The sequence below is a fragment of the Xiphophorus hellerii genome, chromosome 5 (assembly GCF_003331165.1).
Source record: "Xiphophorus hellerii strain 12219 chromosome 5, Xiphophorus_hellerii-4.1, whole genome shotgun sequence".
Taxonomy (NCBI): Eukaryota; Metazoa; Chordata; class Actinopteri; order Cyprinodontiformes; family Poeciliidae; genus Xiphophorus; species Xiphophorus hellerii.
Genome location: NC_045676.1, coordinates 6,561,466 through 6,585,969, shown reverse-complemented (window position 1 = coordinate 6,585,969; position 24,504 = coordinate 6,561,466). Strand labels below are relative to the sequence as shown.

General features: G+C 38.7%; 3 protein-coding genes across 4 annotated transcripts; 2 read left to right on the top strand and 1 right to left on the bottom strand.

Annotated features, from left to right (window-relative positions):
• Positions 1–233: 233 nt before the first annotated feature.
• On the top strand, positions 234–4,429 carry c5h6orf120 (chromosome 5 C6orf120 homolog). The gene is made up of 2 exons (XM_032563422.1): positions 234–861; positions 1,769–4,429. Exon 2 carries the CDS (start codon positions 1,800–1,802, stop codon positions 2,340–2,342), a length of 543 nt encoding a protein of 180 aa, XP_032419313.1. The 5' UTR covers positions 234–861; positions 1,769–1,799; the 3' UTR covers positions 2,343–4,429.
• On the bottom strand, positions 4,234–6,283 carry mrpl21 (mitochondrial ribosomal protein L21). Its single transcript, XM_032563420.1, has one exon. It carries the CDS (start codon positions 6,034–6,036, stop codon positions 5,446–5,448), a length of 591 nt encoding a protein of 196 aa, XP_032419311.1. The 5' UTR covers positions 6,037–6,283; the 3' UTR covers positions 4,234–5,445.
• A 690-nt stretch (positions 6,284–6,973) lies between these two features.
• On the top strand, positions 6,974–24,055 carry wipf2a (WAS/WASL interacting protein family, member 2a). 2 transcript variants are annotated; one of them, XM_032563398.1, is made up of 8 exons: positions 6,974–7,406; positions 14,219–14,358; positions 15,225–15,357; positions 16,295–16,426; positions 17,067–17,738; positions 18,942–19,181; positions 21,676–21,777; positions 23,272–24,055. In XM_032563398.1, exons 2-8 carry the CDS (start codon positions 14,302–14,304, stop codon positions 23,310–23,312), a joined length of 1,377 nt encoding a protein of 458 aa, XP_032419289.1. In that variant the 5' UTR covers positions 6,974–7,406; positions 14,219–14,301; the 3' UTR covers positions 23,313–24,055. The 2 variants fall into 2 exon arrangements, with proteins under 2 accessions (XP_032419289.1, XP_032419288.1); XM_032563397.1 differs by having other exon boundaries at positions 23,269–24,055.
• Positions 24,056–24,504: the final 449 nt, after the last annotated feature.

Here is a 24,504-nt window from a genome sequence, read left to right as displayed (position 1 = left end):
TATTGGGTTTGATAAAACATGCCCTAACTGCCTAATGGATCTAATTGGCATCATACCTAAATGTATAATGTTCCAGTTTATAATCTCTAAATAATTTAACATTTCTGACAGCAAAAACACCAGTAACTACATTTTTTGTACAATTGGACTCGAGAGTAAAAGGGAATCTCAAAATACTGCTTTGATTTATTTTATTTTTTTTAAATAAATATCAGACAAAAAAATTGGTATTTAATGAGTAGACTGGGGGGGAAAAAATACATAATTACAAAATAACACTTTTCCAAATGAAACTTTTAAGTACAAAATTTATGAAACTAACATTTTTAAGTACCGTAAGTAAATGTTACTTCAGAGACTTTTTGGAAACAAATTACTTGGAGGAGTTTTATTGCACCATATTTTGACATTTTAGTTGAGAAATATAATTGTGAAGCATTGCTAGTCTTACTTGAGTGAAATTTCTGGACCCTCTACTCACTGTGACTAACTTCACTGAATAAAGAACAAGATTGTTTTAACTAAAAATGCACCAGACACAGAGACAAACCCACAGTTTATGTCAAAGTGAGACCTCGTCTTTATTCGCAAGCTCTGTTGTTCTGATGTTATTTTCTATTTGCTGATTGCTTTATAAGAAATAAAAATTTGTATATATAAAGAAATATATTTTTAGTTTTCAGAAAACCCTCAACATAACGCTTTAAATCCCACCTCTGAGTGCATATCGCCCTGCAGGTGAGTCTCCCTTCCTGAGCGGTAGGTGGCGGTAGAGAGCCGCTTTTCTACAGAGGAAGCGAAGAAGCGAACTTGCTGTTAGCTGTGCTAACTGGAAGATGTTGGCTTGGAAACGACAGCTGTGTGAGTAACATTAACGTGTTAAATTCCTGCGTACAGTATGTTGAATTTAAATTGTAACCTCAGTGTCTCAAAGCATTGTAGAGTTGTTTTTAAATGTAATTGTTACGAATATTATGAATCTTAAAACTGCACCGGTCCGCAGCTGTTAGCTGATAACGGATTAGCATGAAGCTAGGGAACAGGAATTGCTCTGGTTTTGTTGTTCTGAGTTTGACGTGAATTGTTCATCAAACTAGTAGGTTGATTTGAAAGCCGTAGTGTCAAACTACATTTTGAAGTGAGTTTTAAAATAGTTTTGTTAACGTTTTAAGTATGTTTAATCCATAGATCAAAGGTCAGAACAGTCGGTGAAGATGAAACCAAGCTGTTTATTTTTAACTTTGCGTTGACTAGAAGATTAAGAGTAAACAGCGAGCACTATTCGCTTAATCTTAGAACTTTTATCTCTTTCAGAAAAAAACCCCCATATGAATTAAATCAATTTTGACGTAAGTTTGAGACCACTGTTGAATGTTTTGACATTCAACAGATGGGCCGCTTTATGGCGTGATGTGAAAAAAATTATCTTGAATGTGAACAAAACAATGGAGATTATTGTTGATTTCAGGAGAAACAAGTTTAGTTTGAGGAGTATTTCAATTGTGGAGGAGGAGTATAAATTTCTCGGAAGAAAATCCATGAATTAGAACAAAACGTAATTTCCCTTTGGGAGTAATAAAGTATTTTTTGTGGAGTGTTCTGTAAAAAATTAGAGTTTATTAGTCTTCAAGAGGGCATTATTATTAATATATCACTTGAAAATGGGCTCAAAACTACAATATTATTGTTTATTGCAATTAATTTATTGTGACAGGCCTAACAATGGTTGTATTGCCCAGCTCTAGCTTAAACGGTGAATGTTTTGCAGGCTGTCTGGTGGACTGACAGATGCCTTCACCATGATGCTGGGCCACGCCGCGCTGCTCGTCGCCCTCTTCCTGCCGCAGGCCGGAAGCTTCCTGAGCCCCGCCGAGGATGATGGCATCCCTGAGGAGTGGGTTCTGCTCCACGTGGTCCAGGGTCACATCGGAGCCGGGAACTACAGCTACCTGCGCCTCAACCACGACGGACGCATCATCCTGCACATGCAGAGCCTCAAAGGTGACGCAGACCTGTACGTGTCTGACAAAACGCTCCACCCGAACTTCGACACCTACAAGCTGCAGTCGGTGACCTGCGGCCATGACGTGGTGGTCGTCCCCAGCGACTTCAAGAGGCCCGTGGGGATTGGCGTCTACGGCCACCCGTCGTACCATGAGAGCGAGTTCGAGATCCGGGTGTTTTACGACCAGGCGGTGCCGCAGGACCCGTTCGAAAAGGGGTTGGACGGACAAAACGATAAGAAACCCCCCCAGGGAGCGGACAACTTTCAAGAGGAGGAATCAATCTTTTGGACTATACTGATCGGCCTTTTAAAGCTTATACTTGAAATTTTGTTTTGAAATTTGTTGCCCCTACGATGCTGGGAGACAGATTGGCATTTGACTTGGTCAGCACTGAAAATAAATGATTTGTAGTAGACATGGTATGTCTACTATGATATCCTCCAGAACTAATGCCTTTTTAAATTGCAGTCAAACATACAGAAATAACCAGGTAGTAGATAAATTCACTGGGAACTTTGCTTTTGGCGCACTGAGTGCAGGTGTCTGGCTGATCTGCCAATTCCAATTTTGGTTGGTACGGATTTATTTTTTTGTCTGAACTGTAATTAAATATAGCAAGAAAGTTGCTAGGGTGACTATTGCTAACTGTGAACATACAGATATGAACGGTGGGCAGGGCTGACAGTCAAACCTCTCTCCAAAACGAGGACAGTAGTTGATTTTTGGTGGATAAGATCGGCTGATCACCAATCTCCCAAAATTTAGGAAATCTACGCCGATTTACTGGCTGGTTGATTTATCGGTGCACAACTAGTGATGTCTGACACACGTCAATATCTGATCGATCGCTGTCGCTTCACACTTTGCTTTGGTACGACGTTAGGGCCAGACTGGAAGAATTTGGTTTTCTGAAATTATGAGAATAAAGGGATAAAAGAATAAAGCAGTAATAATACCAGAATAAAGTAATAGTTTTATGAGAAATCCTACAAGAAAAAAAATTACCACTGTGTTAATGGAGGAGGGATGTTGAGCATTTTGTGAAGTTTTAAAAATAAGGAAGTATCAATTTGTTATCAGTAGCAGGACTTTAAAACAATCGTCTATCAAAGAAAAAAAACACAAAGGTTTGCTTTTTTCTCATAAAAACTTTTTTCTTGTAATTTTACATCTTTATTTTGCTGATATGACTTTATTTTCATAATTTACAAAACTAATCTCAGTCTGTCCCTTGTACTCTGTCGCACTTTGTCCTCTGGGGAGAGTGAAATGTTTTCATCCGTTACCTCCAGGAAATCTGACTGCAGTCCATGTGGGCTGGGATTTAAAATTTAAAACAAAAACATGGAGTATGAACTAATTTTACAGCAGTTTGCAAAAGCAGGTGAAGGTCAGGCAGAACTGTTTAAGCCAGGTGTGTCCAAAGTGTGGGTCGGGGGCCATTTGTGGCTCTTCAACTGAGTTTTTTCTGGCCACCAACTGTAGTTCAGCAATGATATACATTTATTAAACTTTTTATTTTTAATCAGGGTAAAATTATTTTATTTATTAAACTTGGATAAATATAGCAAGAGTTTTGAAAGGAATTGACCCAAATCTTGTTTTTGTAACAGAGAATAAATTTACATCTAGAAAACTGGATACTTTTCAGTTACAGTAAAAATGCAAAATCCTTCTTATGTTTTCGATCTATGACAAATAACACCCTGTTCCTACAAAAAATAAATAAATAAATCAGACTACTTTATTTACTTGATTTATTTATTTATTTTTTATTTTATGATTCTGGCCAGTGTGCTTCATTTAGCTGGAAAAACCAATCAGTCCAGTCTTTAATTTGTGATGAAAGTAACTTTAAACAGCACGATGCCACCATTACCAAGCCTACTCCCTAAACAGAAAGTTGCAAAAGAAGACTTATAACTTTGTAAAGTTGTTGGTTTTTATCTCCAGTAACTTTACAGAAGATGGTTTTATGAGCCGAGGAGGAGGTAGTTGCGCAGTATTAACATCTAGTATGTTTGAATTAATATGAAATTCTGTAACTGAGTGATGTAGCTGTAATTTCTCATAAATGAATGAATCAAACCACCAGGATCTGCGAAGGTCGGTTACCCAGATTTATTTTTTAAAGCAGAATCACTTTGTTCAGGGGGATCTTTTTTGCTATGTGTTAGTATTTAGACTCCAGAGGATATTTTGCTAACATGCTAGCACATTAAACCACTGTATTTTTTTTTATTTACATAATTTTTTGCCTGTTGGACAAGCTGGTTTTTTTATTCTCCAGTGCTTGAGTTCAAGAAAAGCTGTTACCACTGAGCAGAAACAGTTCAACAGTGCCTTAAAAACTCAGTCCTCAATGCTGTTTGCCGTTTTCTAGAAGATTAAGATAGCTTTCAAAATAAAACCTATGTTTCACATATTTTGTCTTCTGACCATTTTATCACAAATCTTTGTACTACGCTTTGCTTCATACAAAAAGATGTGGTCTTGTATTTTGTTTTTTTTTAAAGGTTTGGTCTCTCGGTTATGAAACTCATCGCAAATGACGTCACTATTGCCCGGATGTTCAGAAGCACAAACTGAATGGCGGTTACTGAGGCGTTGAATATTTTAATTTTGCCAGCGTTTGTCCGTTATGCAGCAGTTAAACGTTTAACGGAACGTTAATTTTTTTTCCCCCCATCGTGGCTCTTCCAAAAGCCAATCAGCCATCAGTATCCATGGCTACTGATGGTTTTCAAGGGTCATTGTCGTGTAAACAGGGCCTAAGTGACGAAGTTGCAACGGGTCAATAGCATGTTGATAATATGCTAGCTGACGTTAAAACAGCAAGGCAACTGCGGGTAACCATGACAACCAGTGACCGTAAAAGTCTGGTCCGGCTGCAGTTAAGTTGCGCGCGCATCCGCTGTCTTTACAAACAAATAAGGATTTTTATTATTATTATACTGTCATACCACCTTTGTTTGTGGCACGAAACTCGGACTTGGGTCCCAGATTAAGAAATTTAATACATTTTACGTTCACTTCCTCTGCTGTTATTGCTAAAACTACAGACTACAATTCTGAAACAGTGCAGGAAATCGCCGTCATGTTCACAACTTCTGTTAGCTGATTGATCAGGTTTAAATTCTTACAAACAAAAAAAATATATCAAAGTACCGTAAATGGCAGAAAGCCCAACCTGTGCTGATAGCCAGATTTGAGTAGAGCGCAACAGAATAGCGTAGGAATGCAATGACAAAACTTTATCCCGACTCCAATAAAAATACGTTTCCAACTTTACTTACAGCAGGAATACAGATCCAGACACTATACAGTTTTCTGAAAGTACAACTCTTTAATATTTTATACATTGCTAAAATTTGAACTGAACTGTTTCAGAGATCCAGCACGTCCGAAACCAGATTCCCTCACAAGTCAACAGTCTGAATCAAGACAGCCGCGGGTGCAGCTCGATACTGTTGATCCTCAGGACAGTCTGCGGCTGCACGATGGTCCTCTTCTTTTGGAACCTGTGTCTTTTCCAGAACACCATGTGCATTTTGGGGCAGGATTCGGTCTTTTCAATCACGGTGGCTTTGACCCTGACCAGCTCCTTCCCGAGCAGAGGCCTACCGACCAGAGTAAAGTCCTCCGCCCCTACCAGCAGCACTTTCTCCAAGTAGATCCGGTCTCCGCACTCCGCCTCGATGTGGTTCTCCACCAGGATCAAGTCCTCGTCGGTGACCTTCCACTGGCGAGCTGCGAAGTGCACCACGGCGAACAGTCGGCCGAAGTCCTGCCTCTCGATCCGGTCGTTCACGCTGCTCACCACGGCGGCGTGTCGGCGCCGCTCCTCCTCCGCTGACACGAAGCTAGTTTGCTCCGACCACGGAGGCCTGGACAGGGAGGTCCGGGGCAGCGGGTCGCCGCTTACAGAGCTTTGTGTTCGGGCGGCACAGAGAGACAGCAGAGGGTGTAACGGTACTCTCACACCGTTTGTCCTCCACAGGGCAGCAAAACCTCGGCTAACCGCCGCCATTATCTTCTTCTTCTTCGTGACTTCTCCTTCTTCTTCTTTTATAACATGGGAGAAGGCAAACAACTTATGGTGCACTACCGCCACCTACCGGACTGGAGCATGGACGTGAACAATAATCAGAGGGAATTAAATTTATACTGAAGAAAGAGTAGCACTATTTCAACATATTTTTACTCAAGTACAAGTAAAATGTAGCCATCCAAGACAGTATTTGGTAAAAAAAAAAAAAAAACTACTCAAGTACAGAGTAACTAATCAAATTATCAAGTATTTAACATTTACAAATTACATAATCAGATGGACCAAAATATAAAGTTAAGTAGAAATGTTGATATTTTAAGAGCCAAAATGACAATCATTAATATAAGTAACAAAAATCTGGCAAAATATTTTTTTCCCAAATCAATTTCTTTAAAAAAAAAAAAAACTTATGAAACTTTAACAAAAACTGTTTGTCTATCTGGTGATTTTTTGGTTAAAACATGCCCATTCTTCATTTAGCGAAGTTACTCACATTGGGTAGAGAATCCAGAAATGTTACTCAAGTAAGAGTAGCAATACTTCATAATAAATTATTACCCAACTTTGTGAATATAACATCTACAAGTATGAATCTAACAGTTAGCCAGAAGAGTTAGCAAATTTATTATAAATAAAACATTTAACAAGCATTAGCTTGGGGGATTTTAATGAAAATAGAATAAAAAAAATTCAATTGATAGGTGAGCAATTCAAAAATACCTTATTAATCAAAGGGAAATTAAATGTTATGTTTAATAATAAACCTTCTACACTAAGATTTTAAATTTTATACTTATCTCAGGTGTTGTAGAAAAGGTGAACCACGTGACCCCGTGAAGGCCAGTTCAAAGAGTGTCGTAACTCTTTTTAAAGGCACTGGTTCCGCTGAAAAGCCTCCATTTTGCGCAGTTCATCCCACTTCCTGGTTTCTGGGAAGGAAGGGACCGACAGCAGCGGACAGTATGGCTCTGCTTGTAGGTCAGTAGTGCGGGTAAAGTCTGCCGTGACAACCAGAAACATTGAAAAGTGGCCCAGTAGCTTGTTTTATATGGCAACACGCAGAGGTGTCCTACTCGGGCAGTGACTGTAGGTAGCCGAACCGGGTTGACACTGTCAGCTTTGAAGTAAACAGCTCTATGCTAACAGCTAGTCGCTAACATTAGCCCCGGCTAACCTGTGAATTTCTTCGGCGGCGTTCAGCCACACTACTGCGACCTGCCAGCAGCCTTCCTCGAGCCGTTTCTTTTTCTGTTTGTTTGTTTATTTTTACCATACTGCTTCAACGAGAGACTGCCACGCCAGCACTTTCCATTCATGTTGTTTGGGCAGACGAGAGTACCGAAGCTCCGGTGAGTAAATGTTTGGCTTCAGTCCTCCTGAGTTTCGGCCAGGTATGTTGTCTGGGAGCGGCTATGCAACCTGTCTCGGCCTGACTAAAGTTTCTGTCACGAATTACACGTTTCTGCTTGCCCGGAACTCGGTGTTTTTTAATTCTGGAAAACTTAGTCGGCAGGTTACATACTGCAAAAGGTTCACATATAAAATACGTCATTGTGGGGAATCAGGTGGGTCAGTGGTAGAACGTGTGCACCATTCCTCAAGGCAGCTGTCCCTGGTTCGATTCCCGGTCTTGGAAAATTAACTGCCATTCTTCTTGTCGAGTCATTTATGAATAAAAAACAATAGTGAAAAAAAGTTAAATGAAAATAATTTTTTAAAAGTGATTTAACAACTACATCGAAGGATCTTACCTGTGGTGTTGAAATCGTAACTGCCCCACGGTCATGTATGTTTTACTTTAGTATCCGGTGTCTTGTTGGGTATGAACAGCACTCTAAAATGATGTCCTGTGTTGATTATCAACGTTAAATGGTGGATTGATGTTAAATCAGTTTATCTAACATATTTTTTTTTAGAAGCAGGCATTTAATTTCTGAAATTACTTTGTCACTTTTAGTTTCTACCTCTGTTATTGTTAATCCTTAAATTAGTAAAATGGTTTATGTGAGCCCTTTATTATATTATGTTAATATTGAACATGGGGAATCAGTCTAGTTTTGGCCTAAATAAACGATTCTTTAACGCTGTAGCTCAGTTTATTTCCTTGATCCTACTTCCTCCTGTGTAGCTGGATTTCAGAGTTTATTAACTAGTTGCATGTATTGAGTTACATTTGAGTAAATGCAGTGGATCATAGTTTTCTGAGGTATTGTCACTCATATTTGAGTGAAATTTCTGGATACTCTATCCACTGCTATTAGCTTCACTAGATGAAGAACAAACTTGTTTTAATCAAACTTCACCAGAAACAGACCTACAGTTTATGACAAAGTGAGACCTCTTTATTGTTCTGATTTTGTTTTCTGTCTTATGACGCCTAAATAATGCAAGTTAGACACTTCATATTATGCGTATATGAGTACCTACTGTAAGTATTAATTTTATATACTGTCTCTTGAAAAAAAAAAACACTTGCAGAAGTGTTCTGCTTAAAATCGGTTATTTTGTAATTATTTGCACGTAGCTATTTTTAGTCTGTCTGGCATTTTAGAATATAAAATGAGATGTTTTGATCAGCCACTTAGTACTTCAGTAACCTTTCAACAGAATATTCTTTTACTCTTATTTGAGTAAATTTGTGGACAACTACTTTTTATGTTGAGTAAAAATATGTTAGAGTAGTGCTGCTCTAAAGTAATAAAAAATTATACTCACTTCTTTCCAACCACGTAAAGCCTGAATTTATATCCTGTTGTACAAAAAAAATATTTTTGCTGATGATTTTACAGTCAAATATGTTAAATAATTTGGACATTATAAATTCAAACGCACCATTAGCCACTAGTGTAAATTTAGGTATGATGCTAATTAGATTCATTAGGCACTTAAGGAACCCAACACACTTGCTTCAGACCAAGTATGTAGATTATTTAATTGATGCTGCTATTTCTCAAATAGTATTAAATACAGATAAATATAATAAAAGTCAATTGCTATACAGTTACTGAAGGAGCAAAATCTCTACTTATGCTGTTTGGCATGTAATTGATAAGATTATGTTGCCATGTATGTGACATCAACATGTAAAATGGTAGCTATTTATAATCAACAGTTTTTGATTTTCCTCCTTCCTTTTTTTGTAGCCTTTGGTCCAAATAAAACAACTTTTAGAGCCACAAAAACAACACGGCTCTTTGAACCAAAACTTAAGGAAATATGTTTAGAGGATCTTATTATAGAACAATTATGTTTTTGTGTTTTGGTTTTATGCATTTTCTTCAGAGAAATTAGACATTTAAAGGTCATAGAAAATTATCTAAAAATACACAATTTGTAACTCATTGGCAGAAAAAAAAAATTACTTCATGAGATGCATTTTCTTACATTCTTTGTGGAAATATTTTGCATGAAAACACCAATGAAAAAGTGCTAAAACTTTAAAAAAAAAAAAATGTTACCATTAAATTTACAACATTGCTCCATTTTTGCATTTTTCCTTTATCATTTTTGTCCAGTTTTATTTCAAACTACAGTGAAGGTTTTAAAGAGACCCCTGAACTAGATAAATGCAGACAATCCTGACCTACGTTGCGGTCTAAACTGAGGATGTCCTGGCTGGGTGTTAAGCATCGCATCAAGGTGCCGATCAAAGAATATTTGAATAATCAGTTTCCGAGTTGGTGACTCCACTTCACTCCTTATCTCTATGATTTTACCTTGGCGGTGTGATAATATAGCTGTAGTGATAGATATTGAGCTGCGTTCAATACCATCATCTGAACTATTTAAAATTCAAACATTTGGAAAAAAATTAACTAAATCCAGGAATTTGTTTTTACCTACACCATTCAAAACATCTTGAGAAACTACATGTATTCAAGTGTAGGGCTGCAACTAACTACTAATTTAGTAATATGCTATTTTCTAATATCATGTTAAGTGTGTGTAACTGTTTTTGTAATAAATGCTTTTTTATGATGTGGACTTATCATAAAGAAGATGAGTAGCTATTGTTACAACAATAAATCGATTTTTCTGACGATTAATCATTATTTTAATTAAAGAAATAAGATCTACAGATTTCTCAAACCACTTTACCTTTTTTTCTTCAATATTATAAAAAGATTATAATATTGTATAAAAAAGATGCAAATAAACTACGGATTCACCGGTATGAAAATTGATATCCGATTTTAATGCTGCTGTTATATTTACCAATATTATATTTATATTTCTGTACCGTTTAGACAAATTGAGAAAGAAAATGACCAGAAACGAATGGCAACAAGATGAAAACAAATATTTGTTGTTAATATCGGCCTGGTTTTATTTACCAGATCGACACCAATATGTTAAAAGTGACTAATGTCGGCCGATGCCGATATATTGTGCATCACTAAAATAAACCAAGTTCCTTTTTAAAATAATGAACATTTTTATGCCACATGAGGAATTTTAAAAATATTTTTGTACAGTTTTGCTGCTCTGAATATTTTGTTTTTCCAGAAAATGCCAAGTATGTACACTCCAGTTAACAATTAACTGATTACTAAATTAGTTTACAATGATTTTGATAATCAGTTGTTCACGATTAATCCTATTGTTCTCAGCTCTAATCAGGTCTTTAGTGAGGTGTGAAAGATATTCCACACATTAAATTTAACATAACGTATGCTGTGCGTCAAAAGTCTGAAGCCAGACTCAAACCTCAGATGCTTTTCTAAAGTGTGAAATGATCAAGGGGATTGATCTTAATCCACTTAATCCAGTGCTTTCACACCTCTGAGTGAGTTGGTTTGTAAAATGCCCCCATCCCAGACCCCGACGTTTCTTCTGCTGTGCTTTTCCGTTTACACCGCCTGGACTTGACTGGTGAGATTCCTGCAGCGTTTCTTGGAGAAACCCCACAGCCACGCTCCATCAGGGTGAGGGAGGGACCAGCGCTGCAGGCATAAACCAGTTTAAGGCCTAAACTGGTTTGGGGAGATCCAGTGACCTCAGACATGTTGCACCATCACTCTGTTAGATACTTTCATCAAGTCTGAATGTTTATATTTAAAGTAGCATCTAAATCACCACCACAGGGTTGGAATAGTTTTGGGATTTTAATTTAGTTTAGTTTTAGTTTTATTTTGACTAATTTAGTTAGTTTTTATTCGTTTTTAGCATGTTTGCTAGTTTTTCTGACTTTAATCTCCAATTTCTGACTTAAAATGATGATTTTTTTAAAATCAAAATTCTGAGATTAAAGCAATAATCCTGAATTTATGTCTCAATTCTGACTCTTTTCCTCAGAATTATAATTTCTTTTCTCATAATTACCATTTGACTTCAGTGTTCCTAGAATCTGACTTCAATCTACGAACTCTGGTTTTAATCTCTGTCTGAATTATGACTTTTTTAAAATCAGAATTTCTAGATCAAAGTCAGATTTTTTATATATATGTATTTTTTTTTTTCCTCCAGTGGCCCTAATCCTCTTCCATAATGCTGAGACTAAAACAAGCCAAATAATAAGGATTTATAATAAAAACAATAGATAAATAATACATAGATATATCAATCTATTTAAGATAGATAGATAGATAGTTTGGCCTTAATCTTTAAAATAATACAACAGGGTTGATCATTTCCAGTGTCTTCATTTGGTAATCGTTGAGAAATTTGAATGCAACATTTTATATGCATCATCTTTGTTTATGTGATGACCCACAATCTAATTTTGTGGTTTTCATAAATTTCTTTTTCCATGGCGACACGGTTACCTAAACTCTGCTTCACGTCTGTCTCTTGTGTTTTGTGTGGAAGTAAAGCTGGTGGGACGAGAATCATGACATTATTTTTGTGGTATGAAAAGCAGGAGCGAAAATGCTTTGCAGTCCCCTCACAGAGACGCTTTATTATCCTGGGGGTTGGAATGGCGGTCGGTTCCCACTGACTAGAAAATGTGAAAGAAGAGCACCAGGAAGTGATTTGACTCGTCACAAACGCATTCAGTTTCCATAAGATAATGAAAGAGTACATGTAAAACAGGCTTAGCTTAGCATTAATGCTACTTTGAATGTTTATGTATAATGTATGATGGTAGATGAGGGCCACCGCAGATGGAAAATTAAAAAGGACATTTCTGCCTAAAAACTATCGAATTTTTCTATAAAATCTTTTAAATTCCTGAGTTTGAAAAGTGAAAGAATTTCTGGAAGAATTTCAGAAATTTTGAGATAAATCTCAGGAATGTTCTAGAAAAGAAACATTGCTGAGTTTGAAAAGTCGAACATTTTCTGGAACTCAGACTTTTTGAGATTAATATCAGAAATTTCCACATTTTTCTTTTTCTTTTTTTTTTTAAACTTTTTTTAAAAAGTGAAAATTTTAAACTTTTGAGACTTATAAATTTCCTAGTGTTTTTTTAATCTCTGTTTTCTGAGATTGTTCTGAGAACGTATTTTGGCAGAAATTAACTTTTTTAAATTTATTTTCACTGGTCCTTATACACTGTCGTAATAATGTGTATAATGTGACTACAGATAAATTGTTCACTGCAGCACAAATATAACCTAACAGGAACAAATTGTTGAATTTTGATTAAATTTTGACTAAGAAATGTGTTTTTATTGGTCACATTTTGAGCTGGATATTTATGCTCAGAATATGATGTTTTGCAGAGAGCATTATCTGTTTGGTTTTTTTAACTATTCAACATTATTTTGATAGTTTTGAGGAGATTGCTTGACGTTTGGTGTCAGTGTAAACTTGTTTCTTCTTTAGAAAAAATGGGAGCGTGTTTCTTCCAGAGTACTGATATATTTGTCGCACTGTAACCGGAGCTGCTCTCCTGTTACAGTGTTAGTTCAGTGACTTGTTGCAATACCTGCACACAGGTAAACATGTTGTGAGCAAATTTGCAGGTGCAAACAAACCATGTTGTTTTACTTGGAATTAACTTTGAATTGGATGGAATAAAATATGGGAATACAGGGTGCTGGGTAACATTAACAGGAAAGTAAACAGTGGTGTAGTTGTTCCTGTGTTATCCACTCCGTTTGTTTACAATCAAATGTAAACAAATGAACGCAGTTTTATGCTACTGCAAGCACGGCTTGCCGGGAAAATATGTGATGCCGCCCCTTTAAATCCATTTTTTCTCTTTTCTGATTGTTAGTTTGGACTTTTGTAATTGTATACAGCCTAACTATTTTAGGCTACTCTTGAGGATCTGTTCATTCACGTCTGACTTTTGACATCGGAAAGATTTTTTTGCCCCCTCTACTTATGCTCTGTTTTATTTTATTTTTGTGACCACCTGTTGTAACCTGTAGATGATTGCATGTAAACCCCAGAACATCTTTGGTTTCTAAAATGCTACGCTCAGTTATTTAAAGTACCGGTAACTTTTATAAACATTTCTTTACATATTTTTTTAAACTGTCACCACGTCGTGACGGTACGAAACAGATAATCTGAGAAAACTGAGGAACTGAGCTCCTCTGCCATCTAGAAACAACCAGTCAGAGCCAGGAGATGGTTCTTGGTGCTGTCAATCACCCTCTCCTTCCTCCATATTTCTCTCTGCTATGCTGCTGCTAGCTTAGCATGTTATGAATGCTAAGGCTAGTTAGCATGACTACTGATGACAAATAAATGGATTTCCTGTAATGGTCCATTGTTTCTCCACCATTAGCAAATTTATTAACCAGTACATGAGTATGATTGACAGCACTAAGACCTTGCGCCTGGCTCTGGTTTTGGTCGGGAGAGGTGCATTTCGTCAGATGGCTATAGTAGCTCAGGGAGGAGGTGGAGGAAATTGATCTTTTGACATATTATCTCATATTATTCTGTTATGTCATGGTGACATTTTTAACAAATGTGTTTAAAAAAATCATTATTTATAAAAGTTGCACACTGCAGGTTTAAATCCCTGTTTTGTCCCGCTTTAAACTTCAAGATGGTGTCTTCACCACGCCTGGGCGGCTAAACGCATTGAGTTACTGCGATGTGATTGGCTGATTATAAATGCTCTTTTATAAGCATTTGAAAAGAGATTTCCATTTCAGCAAATGCAAAACGACATTTGCTGAAATGGAAAACGCAGCTTCAGGGTTGAATAATTGTCTAAACTTTAACTTTAAGTTTAAACATGTATTTTTTTGTTTCCCAGAGAATCGGTGTATGCCGTCATTAAGAAGACAGTAACTCCATTGGCCTTTGACCCCCAGAGAGAGTTCCCAGTAAAGGGACAGGATGCCGATTCCTCCTCCCCCTCCACCTGGACCCCCACCTCCCCCAACCTTTAGTCAGGTGAGTGACTGGAGCTAACATTTTTTCTTTTTTTTTACTGCTAGCTTGCAATCAAAGTGAATTTATGGCTGGTTCTTCTATGACAACACACTTGCAGTCAATCATTAAAGGAATGTTTTTCAGAAATTTGCTTGGCTTAGTCTCTTATCAGGAAAAGAAAAAGGAAATATGATATTTTTTGGAGTCTGAAAAAACAAAAAGTTGCCCATTTGTATCCATTCAGATCGACAAGACCTGAATGGTCGCTCAAGGAAACAATGAAGGAAACTGAAATATGATATTGTGACTGTTATGGCTGACCTATTATGCTACCTTGAACATGTTTATTGCTTTTTTGCACAAAGTTGTTCTTAGATAATGAGATTGAAATCTGGTCAGTTCTGCCTATTTTCAGATATGTTAGGGCGTCATGTCACTTTAAATCCAAATAAGCTACTTCTGGCCACGCCCCCTAACTTAATGTTTACACTCTCTTGTGAAAATGGCTGCAAACAAATGCAGCAAATTATACAACAATGCATCTTTAAAAAGCAGAAGTAGAGCCTCCTGCACAACCAACAGTAATGCAGCAAGCAGTTTCTGGATGGTAAGTCTACAACAAAACTGTCGTCTTTTTCAGCAGCCATTGTACAGTGCTGCACAGTAAAACCAGCTGACCAAACGTGCTGGAGCTCAGCTTGGGCTGCTAGGTAACATCGCAGTACTCGTGAAATGTGATTAACAGTTAGGAGGTTTTTGATGGGTTTCTCAGACACCTAAAGATATGAACTTATTGCCAGAGACCAGCTGGGTTGTTTGTAGAAGCTGTAGAGACCCAAATGAAACTCTGAAATCATGTAAAATGTGAATTTTAACATGTTCCTCAGGCCAACACCACACCTCCGAAGCTGAATTTGTCTGAGACGAAAGGCCGTGGAGCCCTGCTGTCAGACATCTGCAAAGGAGCCAAGCTGAAGAAGGTCGCTGAAGTCAATGACCGCAGCGCTCCAGTACTGGACAGTGAGTAGCAATGAGACTGCATAGTTAAAACCCTTTAAACTCCATTTACCTATTTACTAACGATGTTAACATTTCTCCACATGCTTGCTGACTGATCAGTTGTGATCTGTTCTGTGTGGAAATTAGCATTTAGCTTAAGCCATCCTGTCATCTGTTATTTTTTACCCTTTTTAAAAAGACTAATTTAACTACCTGAACTACTTTAATAATCTCTACTAAATAAGATGTCAACCCTGAAAATGTAAATGTAGCCAAGTGCATTGGTTTCTCTTTCTGTTTAGCTAAATTCTCTATTCAAACCAGATCGGAATTGGGTCGTTCAGACTGTTCTGAAAAAGCAGGATTTGGGTTTTCATTTGTATGTGAACGTAGCCTAAAATGGATTCCTGATCCTGCATACCTGAATCAAATAAAATTTGCAGGACAGTAGATCTCGCAGGATTTAAAGATAATTATCTGATTAGGGTGGAAGGTGTCAAACGTCTCTTTCACAAAACGGTTCTGTCATAAACCTGCGAAGATTCCTGAAACAACAAACCCATGTGAAGTTTCCACAATCAATCCAGAACCAAAGCAGCTTAAGAGTGGAGCACTTTATGTTCGATACATGAGGAGAAACTTGCATTTTAAAGGTCCCTTTGCTCCACATTTGGCCAAACAAGCACTCCACTGCACAGTCTTCCCGGCAATAAAGCTTCCTGGATATGCAAACAGAGTACTAATAAACAAATGTGGCTGGCTAATTTGGATCTGAATGCATCCTTACATTCCTGATCTGATGCCGTCCACTCGTGATCTCGTCATCCAAAATTCATGGAAACACTGACTGAATGTTTTTGTTCACCTGCAAATATTCATCGTAGAGTTTGATATTCGTATGAATACTTTCAGTGAATACTGGTCAGCTTTAATGGGTTTTACTGCTTCTTTTTACCAGAACCTGGAGGAGGCGGAGGCGGAGGTGGAGGCGGAGGCGGAGGTGGTGGCGGAGGCGGTTTTGGAGGTGGAGGCCCGGTTGGAATGGGAGCGCTTTTCCAAGGAGGCGTTCCAAAATTACGTCCAGTTGGAGGTAAAAGTAATTTCTGATGTTTTCTATGCAGGCCGCAGAGTTTTCCCAGATAATCTGTGTAAATTAAAGCTAAAGATCACATTGAAGGTCTTCATGCTCTGTTACAACTTTAAACTAAAAAAACTGAAGGAGTTCGTTTAATATTTTCAGAGCTGATTTATGTATGAGAGTCTGTAATTTACCAATATTCTGCTGGATTATAGAGTTTGATACAGCTCTGTACAGACTGACAAGTAACTTTTCAGCAAAAATAGTTCCACTGGCAGATTATTTCACTTGTAGCAAGACAATTTTCCATGTTACAAGTAAAATACTAATCCCAATAGAATTAGTATCTTCATCAATATAAATAAATTGAGTTAAAAAAAAAGCTCCTATGTTTTAGTACCTTTAAGTTAGTTTTGTCTTATTTCAAGTGCACTAAAATATTAACAGTATAAACTGGACTAAAGATACTTGGTGATAATTTACTAAAGTAAATTATTTTACTAATAATAATTTTCTAATTTATTAGTAAAATAAATTACTTGGCAAGATTTGGTGTTTTTTCTGTGCAGTGTTAAACCTCTGTATCAGTATTGGTAGTGAAAAAGTGCATCCCTCCATTTCATGAACTCTACCTTTCCTCTCTGTCCTCCAGATGGTTCAGCTGTTGGTTCAGTCGGCAGATCTGCCCTTCGACCCCCGGGGTCACGACCCGCAGCTCCTCGCCCCCCCGGCGGTCGCTCCACCTCGCCCACCCCGGCCAACAAGCCGTCTTCATCGGACCACCAGCGGTCCCACCGCCCCTCGCTGCCGGACATCAGCCGCCCCCCCGGCAACAATTCTTCCAGCGGGGGGATGAAGCACAGCACCTCTGCTCCTCCGCCTCCTCCCCCCTTCAGCAAAGGTAGCCGTGGCAACGCTCCTCCCACCCCGAACCAGAAAGGTCCGTCCTACAGTAGAGACAAAGTTCTTCCTCCAACACCCACCAGAGGCTCTTCCTCCTCCTCCTCCTCTTCCTCAAGCAGCAACGTCAAGTCTAATCATTCCTCCAGCAAACCGCCAAGCAGCGGCTCGTCGATGCCACCGCCTCCTCCGCCCTACAGGCCGAGCGGCACCGCCAACGGGCCGTCGCAGGTAGACGGTGGTGGGGCTCCGGAGCTTCCTCAGAGAAAAAACTCGCTACGCAACAAACGGACCTCAGGAGGCGGCGGTGGCGGCGGCCAAGGTCGTAACCACGCCCCGCCACCGCCTCCGGTGCCGCCTTCTTCCTCCCAGCAGGTCAGCAGACCGCCACCGCCAGCCAGAGAACCACCTGGACGCAAAACAGGTAGCAACTTCTCAGCAAGTCAAGTATATTTACTACGGGTGCACAAGGGTTCCCAGAAAACTAGCTAACAGGCGCCAGTGCAGTCATCCACCGGCCCGTCGTGTTTTTGAGTTAAAAAGTGTTTAAAGTTGAGGCGCGGCGGTGGCACAAGGGAAAACCGTGGCCGATGTATGGAGGCCTTAGTCCTCGATATTCCTGTCGTAGGGTCAAGTCCCGGTATGATGACCTTTGCCACATGTCTTCCCTCTCTCTCATAACCCGCCTTCCTGTCTGACAACTGAATTAAAGGCGTCTTGAGCCAACAAAACCTTAAGGAAATGTTTAAAGTTGACAGGAAAGTTGACTACGACTCTGTAGTTATGTGTCATTGGAAGAGATTAACAATACCTAAACAACAACTATAGAGTCTTAAAAAAAGGTCAACATAAAAAAACAAAGCAATTAAAATAATTATAAAGTTTTTGCATTTTAGTTATTTCATCCTAATTTAAGTGTTCAGAATTTTTTTTTAATCCTAAATCTGTGACCTGTCTCATGTTGGCATGAAAAACAGGAAGTTGTCACAGTCAATAAACCTGGAGTCTTTTTTTTTTTTCTCACATACTGACCAACTGCGCTTCCATCCGTTTTACCAAATAGTCTCTTTAGCCCTTTTTTGCTGTTACTGCTGTAAAAAGAAACTTAAACATGCAAATGTGCAGTTAAGTCAATCATTTAAGTTAATTGGTCAAATCTCTGACAGGAGAGCAGAAGAGGACAGAGACTGATTTTTAAGCTTTTGTTGAGGTAGATGAGATTGGGGGGAAAAGATCAGATGTACTTTTTCTAATATCTATCTAAGTGGGTGAAAAGATTTGAATTGTGGCTTTCAGACTGTTTTGAAAATGAAAACTACCCTAAAATTACTTACAAACTGTACAAGCCCAATTATATTTTGACTTCAAATTAATCTAGTATTGTTAAAGGCTTTGATTTTTAAAGTTAAACATGTGTGGTCTCTCAACTGCTATCTTAACCTCATGTTGCTAGGCTACGCATGTTGCTAAGCAACCAATCTTCTGAATTTTTTTGTGTGTGTCTTTTCCGAAATGTTTCTGGTTTATTGTATTTTATTATATAGTAACATGTTTTTTAGCTAAACTATGAACTTATTTGAGTTTCATCAGCTCCTTTCTAATAGTTAAATTTGTGTTTTCACCTCAGCCCCTCAGTTGCCTCCTTCCAGTTCTCGTAATGGTGGAAGAGACGCTCCTCCGCCGCCCCCGTACCGCGGGCATAGTACTGGAGTTTCAGAACAACACGGCCGGGTGAAACCCCCGCCGCCCCCCTCGCCCTCACCCGTCTCGTCTTCCTCATCCTCCCGGACCCCGGCTGGACCTCCTCCTCCTCCTCCACCTTTCAGGAATGGCCACTCCACGGGTCCCTCCTCCAAATCCATCATGGGTGAGTACAAACGCCACCTAGCGGCACAAATTATTACACTAATTTAATCTACTTTGTTCATTTAGTAAGTATTATATAATGTTATGGGTAAAGTAACATTATAAAATGACATCTAGAAACAAAACATAGCTGCGTCATGATTTAAGTATTTCATAACCAAGGTTTCCCTCAGAAAACTAGCTAACAGTCGCTAGGACGGTCATCCAACGACCCATTGTGTTTTTTGAATTAAAAAATGTTCAAAGTTGACAGAAAGTTGAAAATATGATTAAGTAATGATGTGTTATTGGAAGAGAATTTTTTTTTTACCCCTCCAGGGGGTCTTTTTGTGGGCTCTAGTGTCCCTTACATGATAGTAGGCTGATAGGAAACAGGGAAGGAGAGGGGGGAAGACATGCGACAAATGTCGTCGGGTCCGGGAGTCGAACCCGCGACGGCCGCATCAAGGACTCCAGGCCTCCAAATATGGGTCGCGCTAACCACTACGCCACCACGGCACGCCCATTGGAAGAGAATTTTAACAATACCTAAACACCAACGATAAAGTCTTAAAATATCATTAAAAAAACATAAACAATACAATTAAAATAAATATTAAGTTTTTGCACTTCGGTTATTTTGTCCTAATTAAATTGTTTGCACTGAATAAAAAAATAGACACTGGACCTGTTGGTGTCTTTTAATTCATTTGTTTTCGTTCACATACTGACCAGCTGTGCTTCCAACAGTTTCACCAAACAGTTTCTGACCCGTTTTTGCTACGACTGTTACTGGTGTATAAAAAACTATAAAAAATAAACAAAGAAGGCTTAGCTTGCTGGGGGCGGAAGTTGAGCCTGGAGGCCGCCAGGCTCATACACTGGCGGAAACCCTTACATCAGTCTATCGATAATTATCGATGATTTATTTATATATATTTTTTCATATCTGAAAAATTACCAAACTGGTTCCTGTTTTATCCACAGTTTTCACTCCATGCCGTTGGGTTGGGTCTATCATGTGATAGGCATGATAGACGTGTCTATGTCTATAGACCTGATAGACATGTCTATCATGTCTATGTCTTTTTCCTGGTAAAGTTTTTATAAACTCACTATAAGACGGTAGCCTGCAGACTTTTATTCTCTGTAGTTTGCTGTAGTATCTTTGAGATCAGTTTTAAAGCTCTGAATCAGGGTGCTGATGCAGGGGCAAAGCACGACCCACGTATTGAGGCCTTAGTCCTCGTGACGGTGGTCGCAGGTTCAGTTCCCGGCCTGGTGGCATTTGCTGCATCTCTTCCCTCTCTCTCATTACCCTCTTTCCTGTCAAACTACTTTCAAATAAAGGCCACTAGAGTCAACAAAACCTTAAAAAAAAAGCTCTGAATCAGAAAACAGTCGGTTCTTGTTTCAGATTCAGAGCTTGATTTATTATCATCTCATTACTCGCTGTTACTGGTCCATGTGAGTCTCCTAAATGGAACCAGTTATTCTGCTGGTGAACTGTTTTGTTTGATCTTGATGTGTTGAAGCTGTCAGCGGTGAACAGTCGTGGATAGTCAAATGTCCTCCTCCAGCTATGCAAACAAGGCTTTTGTTTCCTGCTGTTCTGCACAAATCAGGAGTACAGCAACAGTTCTTAGAGTACTAGCATGTGTTCACACGCTTATAAGGAGTTAATCTGAATTAAACTCTTCCCTTTACGAGCAGCATGCATCAGAGACCAGCTCACTTAAAGGGCAAAAAACACTAAATACTTATTGAACTTAGGGTGTTTTCACACCTGATAGTCTGGTAGACTCAGTTCAATTTGGCATTAAAGTTGCAACATTTGTCACATTCCCAGCTGCTGTGGTTCGCTTTCACACTGCACTGTGTAAAACAATTCAGACCCTTTGAAAAACCTCTTTACCCCTCTTCTCATGTGGGGGCGCTGCATCAAGAACTACTGAAGGAAACAACACAAAAACCTCTGAAGAACCTGAGCACAACTTTCTTCTACACACAATGTTAACAAAAATGGAGCAGCATCAGATTTTAATGGTTGTAGGATTTCTCTTTAGATCTTTGGTAAAAGACAAAGAGCCGTTTCTCCCCTTAGCGTTAAACTCTCACATTTATTTAGGTTGTATTTACCCACAAAGCCCTGCTCTGTAGTTCACGTCCTGGTTTTGAAGCGGTCTCCAGTTCGCTTGCCGTTCATATATGCATTCAAACCACACCAGAGTTCACTTCAACTGAACCCAGACCTAGATTTTTAGGCGGACCAGAGTTCGCTTTGCAAACTTTGATTCTGCGTTCACGGCTCTTCAAACGAACTGGACTTTCTAAGTAAACAAAGTAGAGTTCCTATCATGTCTATGTCAATCACGTAAAGTTCCTGTAAAGCGAACTACACCGTCATTCATTTGTTTTCCTCCGTTGTTTTTGCAACAACGGAAGAATCTAATCAACAATCTAATCATCAGCCTGATGATCTAATTTTCCTTTATCATATTTTTTTCTTCCCTCAGATGATTTTGAGTCAAAGTTCAACTTTCACCCCATTGAAGATCTTCCACCTCCTGAGGAGTTCAGGCCCTCCAACCGGGTTTACCCCAGCAAATCTGACAGGGGTACGTCTGCACTCACGGTTCAGTTATTACAGTTTAACATTTATAGTGCAGCAGCAGCAAGAAGAGCTGGTAAATAAATAAAACACACTGAAACTCAAAAGGTAAAGATTGACAGACACAAAAACGGGAACTGCATTAAGCAGGTCAAGAACTTTTGAGCCAAAATGGAGATGGTGCCCCCTGCTGGTGGAGAGAAAACATAAAAACATTTTAATTTTAGATTTCAGCACCAAAACAAATAACCCCTGAGATCTGATACGAGGATTGTGCTGCCAGACTGCCAGACCTAATCCTGAAATACATAATAATAATAAAGTAATTATCAGTCCTTTTATTAAATCTAATATTATATATTTTATTATCCTACTCAGTTGCACATTCCTTTGGATTGAACTATGCAATTATTGATAATATGTTGTGCTTTTCCTCTTCCTGTTTTATTTATATATGTATAATCCTGGAATTGTTCTTTGGGTGATAGAAGTCTGACTTTGTAACCGTCTTTAAGTGGCTCTGAAGGTTCAGGTTTGAGTCCGTCACCAGATTTTGGGCCTGATCGCTGGTTTCTACCTGTAATAACTTAAGGCTTGGTGTTGACTCTGGATCGTTCCTCTTTTGGTCCAAAGATAATAACTTCAGTTTTGTTTCTGTTCAGCTGAAGAAAGTTTTGGCACCCCTACACATAAATTAGTTTCAAGCGTTTGTTCGTTGCTTGAATGGGTTCAGAGTGACATTAGCTGTATTTGCATTAGCCATAAAATTGGGCAAATTGAAAATATGAAAATAAATTTGCTTTTTGGAAACGCACCAAGTTTACGGTAGGATGAGGTGATTTTTTTTTTTAGCTGTATTCAAACATTTTTTGCATCACACGAGTCACATTATCGACAGCCAGATGTTACTACTGGTTGAAACAACAAAGAAGATGACAGGAAGTAGGAGGAGGATGATGGTTTTTTGTTTTTTCGAACAATGCGCAGCTAGCTCCTCCAGAGCTCTCACAGCATCGCACAGTCCATTAAAAGCTGTTGAATCCATAGCTCTTTTGTAAAATGGCCGACTACAATTTCCCCAAGATGCTGCATACGTAGCTGCTACAGCGCCTGAATAAAACACCAACGTCTTTTCTGATTGGATGATGCTAGCACAGCTGCTGAATTATGATTTTATCTCATGTAACTGTTAACATCAAGCACTGCCATTATTTTAAACGACTTATAGCATGAACAAGTTTATTCACGCGTGATTTTAATTTAATTTCTTCTTCAATAAAAACACTGCAATTGCAAAAAATATATTTTTTTATACATTAGCAGAATATAAACAAAACTTTTCTCACATTTGCAATGAAAACGCAGCCGTCGTATTGTAGAACTGTGCATCATCTGTGTTGCTAAGGTAACTAGCCCATCAACAGGGAAGTCATGGATGGATGGATGGATGGATGGATGGATGGATGGGTAACGGTTGTTTCTGTTTTTCTGTGCCCAGTTGTGTTGAGAGGAGCTCCTCCAGCACCACCAGTGGGGAGGTGAACCAGTTTCCACTCAGGACTTTAACTGTGTCAGAAGACATAATGAGCCAGCAGGGGGCGGTGGAGAGACACGCAAATCTTAGACACACTACACACGAAACGACGCTAAGCCAGCCCGACGCACCGCGGCACAAACAACGTAAAGTTTTGACACCGGATCAGTGAACAAAACCACCGACTCTGCTCAGCTCCACCTCCTCCAACGATGGGACACAACACGACATATCAGGACCAGAACTCTGAATTATTCTTTTAATATGACAACTATTATGATTTTTCTCAATTCTTAACTTGGCTTCTATTTTTTTTTTATTGGGTGTCATTATTATGTCTTTTTGGGGGGAAAATCAGCTTTATAAATGGAAACTATGTTGTTAAATGTTTCTGAGAAGCTCTTTGCGCCACAGATGTGGGGTTGTTGTGTTTAGGTTTTTGGTTAATCGCCGTTCCCGTTGCCAGGTAACGGTGTTCCTTTGCAGCCAATTTTTTAAATTTTTTTCTGCATGCCAAAAGCTTTTTGAGTCACATTATTTTTCCTCTGTATGTAAAATAGATTTTTGCATCTTGATGCTGTCAACTTTTTACATCTGGAAAGGGAATGCATTTCTTTTTTCCACTTTTCCTTCTTTCTGAATGTTCATATTTCCATCTTCAGGCGATTTTTGCACTTCACCTTAACCGCTAAAACCAACACTGTGCATGATGCTGATTTATGCACTTTAGAGATAAAATATTTCTTATTCAGTTACGTTTGTGTAACATTATAAGCTTGTTCAGTGATGTTACAGTGACCGGATCGTTACTGTTTAGTCGAGCATGAACCCGAACCAGGTTAGAGGATTTATTGGGATTTTCCACCAAAGTAGTTCCAGTTCTTTACTGGTTCTATTACAATCCAGTTTGTTTTTTTTCCACAGAGAACCGGCTCCAACTGTACAATATCTGAGGCACTTTATTGACAACGATCCCAGAGATTTTATCTTTTTTCTGTCTGAGCTGCCAACAGAATTTACATCCTGATTAAATAGATTTATAAACACCAGGCCCAAGAGTACTGCAAAAAAACTAAATCTTACCAAGTATTTTCCTTATTTCTAGTGCAAATATCTTGGTGCACTTGAAATAAGACAGAACTTTTCTTGCTGAAAAGTCACTTGTAAGTTCAGTTTCGTCTTATTTCAAGTGTACTAAGA

Coding starts and splice junctions, on each gene's coding strand:
- c5h6orf120 (XM_032563422.1), top strand. CDS start 1,800: ATGATGCTGGGCCACGCCGCGCTGCTCGTCGCCCTCTTCCTGCCGCAG.
- mrpl21 (XM_032563420.1), bottom strand. CDS start 6,036: ATGGCGGCGGTTAGCCGAGGTTTTGCTGCCCTGTGGAGGACAAACGGT.
- wipf2a (XM_032563397.1), top strand. CDS start 14,302: ATGCCGATTCCTCCTCCCCCTCCACCTGGACCCCCACCTCCCCCAACC. Junction 14,359..15,224: donor CTCCCCCAACCTTTAGTCAG/GTGAGTGACTGG, acceptor CATGTTCCTCAG/GCCAACACCACACCTCCGAA. Junction 15,358..16,294: donor CAGCGCTCCAGTACTGGACA/GTGAGTAGCAAT, acceptor TCTTTTTACCAG/AACCTGGAGGAGGCGGAGGC.